This window comes from Heterocephalus glaber, unplaced genomic scaffold (assembly GCF_053883595.1).
Source record: "Heterocephalus glaber isolate CG9 unplaced genomic scaffold, H.glaber_assembly_v1.0 deba00001649, whole genome shotgun sequence".
NCBI classification, from domain to species: Eukaryota; Metazoa; Chordata; class Mammalia; order Rodentia; family Bathyergidae; genus Heterocephalus; species Heterocephalus glaber.
The window spans coordinates 117,308-130,303 of record NW_028258401.1 but is presented as its reverse complement, the minus strand read 5'-3'; the positions used below and the strand labels follow the sequence as shown (position 1 = coordinate 130,303).

The window sequence follows — 12,996 nt, the reverse complement described above, 5'->3', positions numbered from 1 at the left end:
GCGTGACTGCAGTATGGAAAGGACAGGCTGGGCAGACCCTGGATCACTGGGCTTCAGCAGGTCCTCAGGTCCCTTTGTTCCCCGGTGCCCTGCAAGTAACACGGAGCCCAGTGCTCTGATGTTGGAGCACCTGGATGCTTCTCAGTGTATGTGCCACACACCTGCTCACACTGAGCTGTGTGTACCCCTCCAGGCCCTTTACGGAAATCTTTTGAGTAGGGACCCTGGGAATTTGCCGATGTGTGCAGGCTGCTGGGCCTCTCCTGGGATCCTCCTGCCACGGAACTCCACTGCTCCAGAATGTCCCCTGTGTGTCCTGTGGCCTCTCTTTAGGGGTCCAGGGCGGACCAGGGGATAGCTGTGAAGGCCAGTCCTTCCTGGTTACCATGCTGTTCTCCTTACAGGTACCTGGAGGGCGGAGACAGTGCCGCCAATTACCTGGCACACAGTGTAGATGAAAGTTATTCGACCTTTTCCACATGGTGCAACGTCTCAACGTTCCCCGAGCCTGCCTGGAGTCCGGGCTTCCCCGGTGAGGAGCACTGGGTTCCCTCTTTGCTGGGTGAGGCCAGTTGAGTGTGCCACCTGGGGAGATAGTCAGGCTCATTCTCTTTCCTCGTTAGTGTGTGTCTGCAGCATAGGAGGATGACATGACCCTTGGGGATTTGGAGCATGTCCGTACCCCATCTGGATCCTTTGTACTCTCCCGGACCCACCACCACGCCCTCCCGTCCTGGTCCTTGGGCCTCCCTTGCCGCTTCGGACTCTACCTCCCTATTTCCAGGCGTCTGTCTTTTCTTTGGCTGTCGAAACTCTTTTTCCTTTGGGTGTGTCCTGTTGGAGATCCCCCCTGTCATATTTCCACCTCCGAAGTTCATTGTTTTACCTATAATTATGATCTCAGTAGCCATCTACCTTGCCATCGGTGTCTCCAGTTTATCTCTCTTCATGGTTCTGTAGTATTCCTTATGTACGTTTTCCACCTTTTCATCGTCCGTTCGTCTTTGATGGGCATAGGGACCACTTCCATATTTTACATATCTGTAATTCTTGTGCTTGTACAAGTGTCTCAGTTTCCTTTCTGTTTGCTTTAGCAGAATCTCTGACTCAAATGAAAGGAGGAAATGTTTATTTTGACTTGAGAATTTTTTTTTGAATATTCACATTTTATTTAGATTGAAATAAACTATACAAAATTCACCAAATATAACAGCAATTATTTTCGGTATTCAATATAAACCACAAAACATTTATTTTGCTTGTTTTCAGTGCTGCTTATAAGTCTTGATGAGGCAGTAGATAAGAGTCATGGAAAGAGACAAGAAAACAGACAAGTTAGTTGCCTGCATAAATGGCCTGCTTCTCCCTTGACCACGACACAAAGGTGTTCAACATTTACCTGCTAAGAAACTTAGGAAGATGGATGTTCCACAAAGGAATGTAAAGAGCAATAACCCGTTGTGTAATAACCGTGGCAAGCTTTTCCATTCAAGCTTTACTTGTAATCTCTTCTTTTAAGCTCATTTAATAAAGGCAAAATCTACATTGAAATCTGGCAAGCTCATAAACTTTTCTTTTGTAATTCTCTTAACTGCCCATCAGATTTTTAATATCATACTTAAAACTCCTACTAATCACACTTCAATGATGGCCTTTACCATAACATTTTGTAAGATGCATTTTCTCCCATACCTCCTCAAAATTTATTTCTTCAAAACTGACAAGTCAATACTTGAAAGTGGATCCACAATGAGTGTGTTGTCTAAAACGATTTAAAACAATTCCGTAATGCCACCAGCAGGGGTCACACCAAAAAGAAGTGTGGCACTTACAATTCCATCTTCTGTCATTCTTTTTTTTTTTTTTTTTTTTTGGTACTGGAGATCGAACTTGGGACCTTGCACTTGGGAGGCAGGCAGTGGAACCATCGAGAAGAACAGACAGGTCTCAGGCACACGAGGATTCAGAGGGACCATTTAAATATACAGATTATCAATGGCTTATATATTTAATGACAGGCCTGTGGGCTAACATATTCAGTGATTAGGGGCCTACATACCCCTTATAGCTTTTCTTTCAAACAGCAAATATAAGAAAAAGCCTGCTGTAAAAGTCTCTTAGGTATTTTCAACAGTTTCTGAATTATTTGTAGGAAGCTCTAATTTAGTTGTATATAGTTTGATATATGTGTCCACCATTAAATGCAGATCATGTTTTATATCAAAATTTATGTTAAAGCCAAGTTACTTGACCTTTGGTCTATCAAAGTGTTCCTCAAGTATGCTTTGAGACACTTTCGTCCATTTTCATAGTGCACATTCTCAACCTTCATCACAGGAAGAATATACAGGAACTTCAGCAAGACATACACATTAGGTAAAAACTTAATGTCAGGCAGATGGAGGGCTTCATAAATGGTAGATAGAAGCTCTATGTCTTTCCCTCTGTGTTTCCATTTGATTCTCCAACAATGAAGTTCAGCCGAGTGTATCAGGATTGGGTAAGTCACTTCTGTACATGTCAGGGTGATATTCCTCTGATGTGTTGAATTTGAGCTGTCCCATGACTGAGGGTACCAGAGATAAGCATTTAAGAGCTTTGAGATGCTGTTCTGAGAATATATCTTTAAGTTCCTGAGTAATGTGCTCTACTGTTGGGACACTCAGGGTTTCTTTATAGTAACTCTCAGAGGTTAATTGAGATTCCAGGTTACCTTGTTGAGCCCTACGAAATTTACCAGGGAGTTTCATTTGAATATCAACTTTGGTTGCCAAATTTGTGGCTTCCTCAAACCAAAACTCATGATAAACTTCAATATTTTCCATCACTTCTTTGAGTGAGTAATACAGCAGTTAAACTACTGGCTGCAAAGAAAACATCAGAAGTTTGTCCCTGGAGATTTTTCCCAAAGGCCCTTGTAAAAGGTAAGACATTTTTAAGAACAACAATGGTAACAATAAAATCAAAATCTGTTGCTGCACTACAGAGTACGAATGCTCAGCCAGCTGTACAGCTATCCCACCTAATATTTGTGTCACTATTTATACCATCTAAACATAAAACAAGTGCTTGCAGGAGGTCCACTAAAACTTCAAAAGCATCATGCCTGCCTGTCCACTGAGAATGACATATTTCCTTCAATTCTTTACCCCTTTCTTCACTGTTCTGGAAAAGAACTGAAATTACATTGTCAAGTTCTAAAAGTAGTTGTGATTGATGGAAAAAAGAACAAACTTCCTCAATTGTTCCCAATGCAACTGATACCCCCACCACGGGCACTGATTTTGCTGACCACATGTTTAAGGCACAGGAAGAGCAGTGTGTAGATAGCTTGGCGATATTTTTCTAGAAGTCTAGAAGCAACAACTTTCATTTTAGAAGAAAATCCACTGGATACAATATAAGCCTGGCCACGACAATACTCCATATTTAGTCCCCACTTCTCAGATATTGTAGTGTGAAATTTCATAGCCAAAATTTCCACATCAGCTTCATAAGGCAGGAAGCCCACAAACTCCTCTCTCAGGTTATGGGATTCATCAACAAACCTCACCAGGACAGGTAAGTGCTCTTCCCCTGCTATGTCCCCCACATCATCAGTGATGATGGAAAAGAAGTGTGAGTCTCTCACTTCCCTGAGGGTTTCTTCCCTAACACAGCTCTCACAGATCTCTAGCATTTCTTTCTGCTGTGTTTTTGAACAGAACAATGTGTTAACGGCTGTGGTCTCAAAGCGCTTTCTCAGAACCTCTTCACCAGAATTTATCTGGCACTCCAACAAAGCTTGGAAGTTATCAGGTGTAAAGAGACCTTCCGGGATTTCGTCGGTCTCATGCCCATCCAGAGGTATGTTTTGTTTTCCCATAAAAATCAAAATTTCAATAGAGACTTTAAATATTCTTTGTTTTTCTTCTCTTCAAGGGTTAAAGGTAAAATGTCTTCATCCTATTCATCCCCCTGAACTTCGGCACTGGGATTCTGAGCATTGCTATTGTTTGTTTCTTTATGCTTCTGTTCCTGTTCAGAATTTTCATCAATATTTTTCTGTTTCAGTGTCCTGATTTCATCTTCACTGAATTCTTTTATTTGTTTTCTGTGGCTACTATGTGGATTGTTCAAATGACTGGTAAGATCAAATATTGTTGGTATTGCATTGTCTCAAAGAATGGTGCTATAAGGACTCTCCCAATGACTTCACAAGTATCTGCTTCAATTAATTTTGAGAAATAAAATAACCCAATCATTCTTTAGTTTTCTGATGCCTCTGCAAAATGTATAGTTCTACAGATCATAGAGGTCTCAAAGTGTTTGGCGCACAATTGATAATGTTTATTTAGCTGATCAGGTGTTTTATCTTCTAAGTCTGCTCTCCTACAGTTCACCCACTTCTGGCATCTGGCCAGATCCCACGGAAACGTGAAGGCCAGGTCTGACTGCTTGCTCTTGCGCCTGCAGTTGGGTGCCGCACAGAAGTTCGGCATCATCGCCCATCCACCGGCCGGCCCAGTCCTCCCCTCCCCTCCTCCTCAGGGCAACCCTCCCACCTGCCCATCAGGGCCAGGGAGGGGAGCCAGGCCTGCCAACCTGCTCTGCAGGACCAGCGCGTGGGGGGGAGGGGCGTGTGTGCCAGGAGCCTTGACTGACAATTTGTAGATGTTTCCACCCATAGTTGGCTGGTTCTATGGCAAGATGGCGTGGTTGAAAAGAAAGAGTTCATGGCGAGGCAGGCAGTAAGAAGCAAAGGCTGGAGGCAGGAAGAAGGGTCTAGCTATCTCAAGGGCACGGCCAGAAGGACCCTCTCCTCCCACCAGGCTTCTCCCAGCATCACACCCAGACATAAACCCATCTGTGCACTAGCCCTGGTATCACAGGCCTGATCCAGTCTCTTGCCACACGCACAGCCTCTGAGCAGAGAAGGCTTTGGGGGGACATCTAGATGTAAGTCGTAATGGCCAGCGTGTGTGTGCATGCAGCACTATGCTCCGATGACTTCCACTCTCTCGTACAGATGCCCAGGAGAGGGGTAGCTGGGTCCAGTGGAATTCTCTTCTGAGTTTTCTGAGGAAAGCCCACACTAATTTCCACTGGGGTGCTACCAGTTTATATTCTCCCCAGCAAAGCAGAAGGGTCCTTTTTCCACGCAAGCTCTCAAGCCTTTGTTCTTCGTGATAGACATTCTTGCTGGAATAAGACAGACTCTGGTGTTGTTTTTATGGGTATTCCTTGTCTCGTGCCTGCTGACCATTTCTCTTGCTTTTGTCAAGGATGTGTTGGTTTCAGTTGGCCAGTTAGTGCCGTGAGTCAGGCTGTAGGAAAGGAGTGAAGCACGGAGGTCAGGTGTGTCCCACAGTGGGCACGCCAGGACCTTTTATATTTCACATTGGATGTTTTTGAGTTCTGCTATTTCTAGATATTCCCTCTGTGTCTGAGAAATTGGCTGTCACAAATGTCTTTCCCATTTGGTAGATCTCTACTCATTCTCTTGTTGGTTTCCTTTACTTCCAGGAACCTTTATGATCGAATACAATTCCATTTGTAGGTTTTGTAGCTTGTTATTGTTCTACATTGTGGGCATTCTACTGAGGACGTCCATGGCTACGCTGTATCTTCTCCCAGAGTTTGTGTTTTTATGCCCAGATGTATGATCCACTGGCGTTTGCTTTCAGCACAGGGTGAGAGAGATGGGCAGAGTCGATCTTGGGCACATGGACCACCAGTTTTCCCAGCATCCTTTTTCCATGGCCTGTGTTTTCTCTAGCCTAGGTTATTGGCCCCTTTTTCCGAGATCCAACATCTGATGTTGTTCAGGGTTGTTCCTGCACCCTCTATTCTGGCCCCACTGCAGGGACAGGTGATGTAAGTGTCACACCAGCATCATTCCCTAGCAACCAAGGATCCAGATTCCGCTGCTCCTGCTGTAAGGGACCGCCCTCACCACTCTCTTCCTCTCAGCTCCTGTCACCCCTATGTGCAGCACACTGGGGATTCGGGGAGGACAGAACCCTCAGACACCACTCGGTCCCCAGGTTCCGAGTCCTGGAAAGTTCCTACAACAAGCTGCCTGCTGCAGTTTCTCCACTCCCTTACCCTGGGCCAGTCGTGAGGCCCTGTCTTTCCATGTCCTTTTGTTCCTGTGGAGAAAGCTGCCCTCTCTGTTTCCTGGGCCTGGCACCCTTCTAATGTAGCCTTCTAATGGGACAGGGGACCTTTTGGTTAGGACGAGGGGGTGCTAGGTGGGGCCTCCTTTGTCACTGCAGCCCTTGGGCTCAGGTGAGTGACTGTTCCATTTAGGGCCAGTCCTGTCTGGGCAGTGCCAACCAAGCATCCCAAGGGACACAGAAGGTGAGGTCTCCTGCATGCACACAATGTCTCCCTCTGTGCCTGCATCACTCAGTGGTGCCACCCACAGGCGGGGACATCAGAAATGGGTACTGTGGGAGCGCAGCAAAGGGACCACAGCTGTGCGTCCTGAAGCCTCTTTCAACTACCCCCCCAGGCAGCCTGGCCACAAGGGCTTCCCAGCCGAGCATGGGAGGTGCCCGTGGACTCATACTTCCCCGGGAACAACTGTGTGGGAACGCAGCCTGGACAGCACCTTGACGGTGGAACTGGCAGAGCCACCTAAGCCTTTGCTCTGATCCCTGGAGATTCGCAACCCACGCTGATGCAGGACAGCAGTGGCTGCTCTCCCCAAGTAGGAAGGAAGGGTCTGAGGCTCCCATCTGTGTGTGAGTTGCCAGGGCACTGTGAGGAGACAGGAGCCTCTGCTCTCTCAGGGCCAGACTGGTGCCACTTAGAGCAGTCTGACCATCAAGGGAGGGTTGGCCTGAAACTGTGGAAGGGAAGAGAGAACCCGGAGGGCCAGAGGGAAGGAGTCAGGCATGAGAGATGATGGCGAGATGAAGAGTGGTGACGGGAATGGCTGGGTCACTCACGGTCTCTGTAGCTCCCGCGTCACAGCCTGGGTGATGTGAAGTAAGATGAGCACCTCGAACACACTAGTGAGGGTCTCATTAAATGGCGAGGGCATGAGGTGGGCTCGATGTGTCTTCACAAAGCTCCCGGTGAGTGTGACATTTCCTTCCTGTGAGAGGGATCACTGTTCAGCTCAGCAGGGCCCCGGTGTGCGCTCACCCCACACAAGGGCTGCACCTCCATCAGCCTGCAGGGGGCCTCCCTGCCTCCCAGCCAGTCTGTCTGTTAACCCGGAAGCAGTTACAGGGAACCATGGAAGTGGTTGGATTTTGAGCTACATCCTCTCAGCTGGAAGAATATGAGCCCAGACTACCTGGAGTACAAAATAATGTAAGATAGAAGTACTAATTTCATTGAAACTCACACAAGGAAAAGCAATGCATCTCCTGTTGCTCATAATGGAATTCAGCACTGTTTTCATTTTTATATGTAGAATCTACACTTTACATGCTGGGGATTTAGCTCAGTGGTTTCGCTGCCTGCTGCACAAATGCAAGGACCCGAGTTCGATCCCTGGTACCAAAAAAAAAAAATTCTGAGTGCAGAATCTACACTTTACATTGCACCATATTGATTTCACAGCCCTCTGATTAAATCAGCTGGACATTTTAAAGGTTTTACTTTTGGACATATCATCCAGGAGGTTTTTTTGTTGGGCTTTTTGTCTTTTTTAATACAGGGGATCGTCCTTGGGACCTTGCGCTTGTGAGGCAGGCAGGGGCACCACTGAGCTAAATCTCCAGCCCTAGCTTTTGTTTTTTAAGACACTGTTGCTCTCTGTAGTTCAGACTCACCTGTAACCCATGGTGAAACTCATGCCTCAGCCTCCCAAGTGCTGGGATTACAGGCATGCGCCACCACACCCAGCTACTTTGGGTCAGTTATTTTCATTAAGGAAAATCTCCAAATAAAAGGCTTTAGTCTCAGCCCTTTGAAGCAGGTATGATGAGGTTTGAAAATAGCAACTCAGAGAATGCTGTTTGCATTACTTTGTTGTGCCACTCTGCACACTCACTTCAAGTACTAAGAACACACTTTCCCAAAGAGCCTGCCAAGCAAGGAAAACACAGAGGGAGAGAGGACAGTGAAACTCAGTCTGGTCCTTCCCTGCACTGATTTGTAAATTTAGTTAAGAAGCATTAGAAAGGACCTTGGGCTGCAGCTACACTCACTGGCTGCCCTTGTCTCTTCCCATTCTGAGTGACGCCTTTTTCTGTTCTCCCTTGATCCATTTTGGAAAAACCCTTCTCTCCAGCCTTGGCGTCCTCATTCCCATCACTCCATGTGGTCCACTTGGCCATGGTGAGGTTGAGGCCTCAGATTGGAGCCTCTGGCCCTTCCAAGGTGATTTTTTATGGAAAGGGCCTGGGTCCTGGGCTCTAGGACCGGGACTGTCCAGGAGGCTCGTGTGACTTCACCTAGCGCTCATCTTTCTGCCCTGTCCTGTGGCCTCAGTGTGTCCTCTTTAGTAAATGTGGGACTGGCCGAGGGTGGTGTTGTTTCTGCTGAGTGTTCCCACTGCCTGCACACTCATCCCCTCATCCCGGTGTGCGGAGTCACAGAGGATGTGTTTCTCCTGGAAGTGGCCTCTCCTGCCTGCAGCAGTCTCTAAACATGTGCATCACTGGGGCCAAGGTCACCCCTGCCCAAGACCATGTGAAAAGTTCTCACTGTGGTCACCAGAGAGGATCCGGAGGACAGCGGCTGATGTTGCCAGCTGCTGGTGGGCCAGCCAGAGCCCTGAGCCCTGCACCAGGGTGAGACTGCAAGATCAGGAGGGTTTCCTCGGCCCTGTGGAGGTTGCCTTCCCCTCGAGGCAGCCTGAGCCCCAGCCCTCAGCACTCTCTCCCCCGGAGCTCAGGTTACCTCTGGTCTGTGTCACCACTGAGCAGTACCTCCAGGCCCGCCTGTCCACAGGACCTGACCAAGACTGTCCTTTCATTTCTCTCTCCCTCTCAGCTCCCACATACTGCTGGAGCCAGGAAAGGTACTGCTGATTTAAGAAGATTCATCACTTTAAGGAGATTCATCACTTTATAGTGATGTCTGCAACAACATACCAGCTGCATCGTCATCAGAACACAGGAGCGATGCTTTGTGAGAACTGTATTCTCAACCAGGGACTGCAGTTGATTTTTATTCCAAAGGCCAGTTTTTGTTTTTCAAAATCACACTACTTCCAACTCCACATGTGACACAGACTCCAGAAGCCAGAGGCCTAGATCCAGTTTGTCTCTTTGAATTTCAACTTTAATCCTGTTAGGTTAACAAGAATTATTAGAATGGTATTGTCTCTAAAATCTACTTAAAAATTCAGTTTTATAGTCTTTTTATTTCATGATCATTTTGGTAGATAAGGATCTAAATAATGGAAGCTTTCTTATTTCATAGTTCTACCAGTCTGAACTCCAGATGCTTTTAGGCACATTGTACCATAAGGAGTAGATTGTATTTCTCCTAGTCTTTCGTTCTCTTTGCATATGGGTTTTGTTTGATATTTCAGAAGTATCATATAGCTCAGATTTCACATTACCCTAAGCATATATTTACACCTTTACCTAAGGTTTTTTCACAAACCTCATATTATATTATATTATATTATATCTCATATTATATTTATATTCTACATGTGAGGCTGTGTTTACCATATGTTGTAGATTGTGTTCCTCACAGTTCTTTCTCCATGCTGCATGTGAGTATTTTGGAATGCAGGAAGGATCAGAGGGCTTGAGATTCATGTCACCCTAAGAACGTTTAGGCCCCTGTGTTCTCCTTCATTTGACAAGTGTCTCATAGTTACTTTGACAGTTTTACATGATATCTTCAACTTGGGCAACACCATGGCAGCACTTATTTTCTTTCTAGCCAGTTACCTGCCATTTATAGTGTTATTTCCACCCAGGCATACATATCCCAGTTACCATTTCTCCTACCTGCCTACACCATGGTTTTTCTTGAGATCCAAATGTAATGTATCACTGCTAACCCCCTCTTCAACATTGTCCTCAGTTCTATCTACCTAATGGATGAAATTGATCTGTAACCATTGTCACAATGGAATCGGGTGGCTGTCAGTTCTGCATTATTATTATACTCTGTCCACTGCCTCAACACCCAGAAAGTGTGAAGAATATAAGGTCTTTCCAAAAATGATTTTTTTGAGTGTTTAGAAAATATTTTTGTGCCTTTTGGGATAGGTTCCTTGCATCTATTTTCTGGGTTTCATTTTTGTTCTACCCAGCACAAGTTGCTACGAGTTGTTAATATTTCATTGTAAGTCAGTGTTGAAAATGCCCATTTGTTGTTTAATTTTGTTTCTTTGAAACAGTATTCCAATAAAATCTGCAAACTGAGATCAGGTGGTGATGTCTTTAATGTCTGCTATAATAAGCAGATTCCTCCACAGTTTCTTTCCTTCTCTGTCCACCTCACCCTGTCCCAAATTGTCATTTCTTTTTTTCTTGGCTGCATTTTCATGAGTCTGATATTTGTCCATCATATTCCTGGGTGTGTTGTCCAGATGCTTCTATCCTGTGTCCTTGCTGTCATTTGGTGGTGGCCCCTGGAGCCCTGACTGGGCAGCAGGAACAGAGTGCAAGCCACCTATGTAAACACAAACTTTGTAGTAGCCACATTTTATAGTCTAAGAAATGCAGCACAGAACAACATAAAAATAATCTTTCTCACACTTTATAAATTATAGGAAAATGTAATGATATAAAGGCTATAGAGGTTTAAGGCAAATGTATTTTATATTGCTACAAGGTTTAGGTTCATGTTCAAATGAACTCTAATAAAAATGGCAGGTGGCTTGCTTCTTGGGGCTGTTGTCCACCCAGCATGTGAAAAAGGAGGACCATAACCCCGGTAAGGTTCAAGGGGCTCCTGCCCCCTGGGAACCTTCTGATTCCTCACTTTGGTGGGGTTCATCTGTGCTATGGACAGAGTGGGAGCCCTCCCACCCCGCCTTGCTCTCAGGGCTGGGGTTCAGGCTCCTGAGAGTTCTGCAGGGTCCTGCCTGTGCCCCCACTCCACGGAGGGAGGAGAGATCCCCCAGGATGACCTGGTGCACCTGTGCACATCCTCAGGGTCTCTACACTGCATCCTGGGAGGGGCAGGCAGTGGGAGCAGCTGGAGGAGTGGCTCCAGGGGAATGGATGAGTGGGGAAGCAGCCTGTGTGCAGGTCAAGTGCACCCTCTGCCAGCTCTTCCCACTCCACCCACCTCGGGCTCCTCATCCTCTGCCTCACCTTCCAGCAGGGCCCCAGCTCTTCTTGGCCTGGGACATCTTGCCAATGGTCTCCTTCCTCACTGGGGTCATTGAGCAGAAGAAGACAGAGGCAAGGACAGTGTGGTCACACCAGGGAACAAGTTTCCAGAGGTGCCTGGTGGCATGGCTCAGTGGTCCAGGTGCAGGGACAGCCTTGGGCCCATCCCTATCACCACAAGGAAGCAGGCACTCACTTGGGGTCACCGGCTGTCAGAGCAGAAGAGTGAGTGCCACCCCTTGTTTTTTTTATTTTTGGTACCAGGGATTCAACTCGGGACTTTGCACTTGTGAGTCAGGTGCCAGAACCACTGCACCTCATATTTTTAATAACATTTTAAATGATATTCAGGCTGAAGAATCACAATTTCAAAGCCAGCCTGGCCTACATAGCTAGTTCAAGGGCTGAGGTATGTAAGAAGGCTCTGTGCCTAATAAGTAACATTTTAGAAGAGTTTCCTATTTGTAGAAAACTGATGATCACACAGGAAGCTCCATCGTGCCCTCTGCCCATGTGGTATGAACATTTGTCACACTGATAGACCAATGTGGACACACGATTGATAATTAGAGCCATATGCTTCAGACTTCTTTGGTCTCAACCTCGTGTTTCCCATCCCCAAATCCCATCAGGGACACCAAGTTCCCCATAGTCCCATGTCCCTGTCCACCTCAATGTTGGCCACTCTGGTGCTCTGGGGGGGTCCCAGCTGCTGCCCCCTCAACTGCCTGTGTGAAGCACTGGCAGTGAGGCCTGCAGGGCAGACAAGCTGCCCACCTCTGCAGTCACACTTGCCTTGGTAGTGATGGCCACAGGCATGGTAGAGGAGGTGGATCCCAGATACATGTGCCATAGGCTTATCTGAGGGGCTCAGGCAAAGGTGACTGTTAAGGACAAAGGGAGAAGGTCCATTTAAACTGTTCTGAAACAAAACCCTTGGTTCTGAGCTTGGGGCATGGTGGTGGGTGCTCTTGCATAAGTGGCGTACCTGAATGTTGAGGTCCTAATGTCCTGGGACAAGGCCTGATACAGGCATTCATGTCTACACTTTCATGGACTCCCAACTCCATTGTGTTAGGGTGTCTGCACACAGGCATATGTGTGTGCGTGTGTGTTTCACTGGGGATGGAGCCAAGTACCTCACTCATGCTAGGCACTACTAATGCTCTACCACTGAGCCGCACCCCAGCCCTCTCAGGGTTTCACACAGGAGATTCCTGCTGGGACTGTGACTTTCACCTAATAAGACTGACAATCCCTGAAGAAGACAAATTGGGGTGCAGGACAGGAAAGCAGGATCCTCTGCAGAGGTCAGGCAAGGTTCCCATAGCTCCTGTTGCTCACAACACTCGAAGAACAGAGCAACAGGAAAGCTGAACTCATTAAATCATTGGCATGGGAAAAGACTTTATGATCAAAACCTCAGTAGCACGGGAACTAGCACAAAGAATCAACAACTGGGATCTCATCTTATTAAAAAGCTTCTGCACTGCAGGAGAAACCATGAACAGAGCTAAGAGACAACCTACAATGTGGGAAAAAAATTTCAGCAGCTGTACCTCAGACAAAGGACTACTATATAGACTACATAAAGAACTTTAAAAAATCAGAGCCTCCCCAAATTCAAAGGCCCAATTCAATAATGGGTATCTGAAATGAACAGACATTTCTCAGACAAGTAAAAGCAGCAATTAAACATATGAAAAAATGTTCAGCATCACTGGGCATTCAAGAGATGCAGATGAAAACAACA

The 12,996-nt window shown here is 46.5% G+C and overlaps 1 protein-coding gene and 1 pseudogene across 2 annotated transcripts in view; one reads left to right on the top strand and one right to left on the bottom strand.

The window, feature by feature from the left end:
• The window catches only part of LOC147822368 (uncharacterized), a 105,238-nt gene extending 103,975 nt beyond the window's left edge, over positions 1-1,263 (top strand). Inside the window, exon 56 of the mRNA XM_087196989.1 lies at positions 405-1,263. Within this exon, the coding sequence (XP_087053115.1) occupies positions 405-576 (172 nt within the window). The 3' untranslated portion in view covers positions 577-1,263. The remainder of the gene's footprint in view (positions 1-404) is intronic.
• An 854-nt stretch (positions 1,264-2,117) lies between these two features.
• LOC147822367 (52 kDa repressor of the inhibitor of the protein kinase pseudogene) lies at positions 2,118-9,260 on the bottom strand (annotated as a pseudogene). The gene has a single exon (XR_015445744.1). The product of XR_015445744.1 is annotated as a 52 kDa repressor of the inhibitor of the protein kinase pseudogene (transcript).
• Between the last annotated feature and the right edge of the window lie 3,736 nt (positions 9,261-12,996).